This window comes from Sinocyclocheilus rhinocerous, unplaced genomic scaffold, assembly GCF_001515625.1.
Source record: "Sinocyclocheilus rhinocerous isolate Xijiao unplaced genomic scaffold, SAMN03320098_v1.1 C36281022, whole genome shotgun sequence".
Taxonomy (NCBI): Eukaryota; Metazoa; Chordata; class Actinopteri; order Cypriniformes; family Cyprinidae; genus Sinocyclocheilus; species Sinocyclocheilus rhinocerous.
Window position 1 is genome coordinate 1 of NW_015777730.1, and position 969 is coordinate 969.

General features: G+C 51.1%; 1 protein-coding gene across 1 annotated transcript; it reads right to left on the minus strand.

The window, feature by feature from the left end:
* Positions 1–6: 6 nt before the first annotated feature.
* LOC107735766 (scavenger receptor class F member 1-like) lies at positions 7–949 on the minus strand (the record flags this gene model as incomplete). Its single annotated transcript, XM_016547351.1, has 1 exon — positions 7–949. A coding segment is annotated over one exon (943 nt), but the record flags the coding sequence as incomplete, so codon positions are not given.
* Positions 950–969: the final 20 nt, after the last annotated feature.

The following is a 969-nucleotide window of genomic DNA, read 5'->3' on the forward strand; positions in this document are numbered from 1 at the left end:
CCAAACTATGGAGTGTATCACTCTCTGGAACACTTTTTAAAATGGAGGACAACGGCCTCTTGGGGGTGCAGTTCTCCTGAGGAAAGTCTGTTGCCCCCACTGTGCAGGGAGAGCTGAGGGAGTTGTGCTTCCTGCGACTAGGTTTCCTCATGACCACCTCTGACTGGTTTGACCCTGTAGCTTGCTCCCACGCACTGGCCCGTGCTCCCAGTTTCCTCCGTGGTGGCTTGGCGATCGCCTGCCCCCTACCTTTGGGCTGGGCGGCCTCCTCTCTTTGTCTCTGTAGGCTGCCCAGTCTGCGCAGCATCGCCTGAACAGGCCCTTCTGAGGGGGGTTCTTGCTTGGCCATCTTTTGGGTCTTACCCACAGTTACATATACAGTTGTTAACTTCTCTGAATCTGTATCCTGGCCGCTATCAGACGGTTGGGCATTCTTCCTGGTATTGGAAAGTGTACATCGTCTCCCACTGGGCACAGTGAGGTGAGTTCTTAGTGGGCCAGAACTGTATCTTTCCGAGTCAGTTTGTGTTGTTTCAGATGCAGCTGCTTGCTCCTCAGAGGAGATGGTCTCCTCATGGTTTTTCTCTTCTTTTTCTGTTTCTGTTTCACTGTGGTTTCCCTGTCCTCCTTGCAGGGCAGAGATCATCAGCACGCCCCAGGCCTTGGGTTTCCGACTTGTTCCTGGCAGGTCTTGAGTCAAGTTACGGCACTCTTTAGGACTGAACTTTGTGCCCTCTGCGAAAGAGACTGAAGGACGTTTGGATTTGGCAATGCTGGAGGTACGAGGGATACCAAAATCCTGTGACATGTCGTCACTGCTGAAGGTTGATGGGTCAGGGAAGAAGTTACACTTAGAGCTCAGCTCCTGAAGCTCTCCACCGGCCAAAGTAAGAACATCTGTGTGAGGAGAAGCACGTTTAATAAGAATCAGTATATTGCTGTTGACTATGGCGCAAATATATTTTTTTT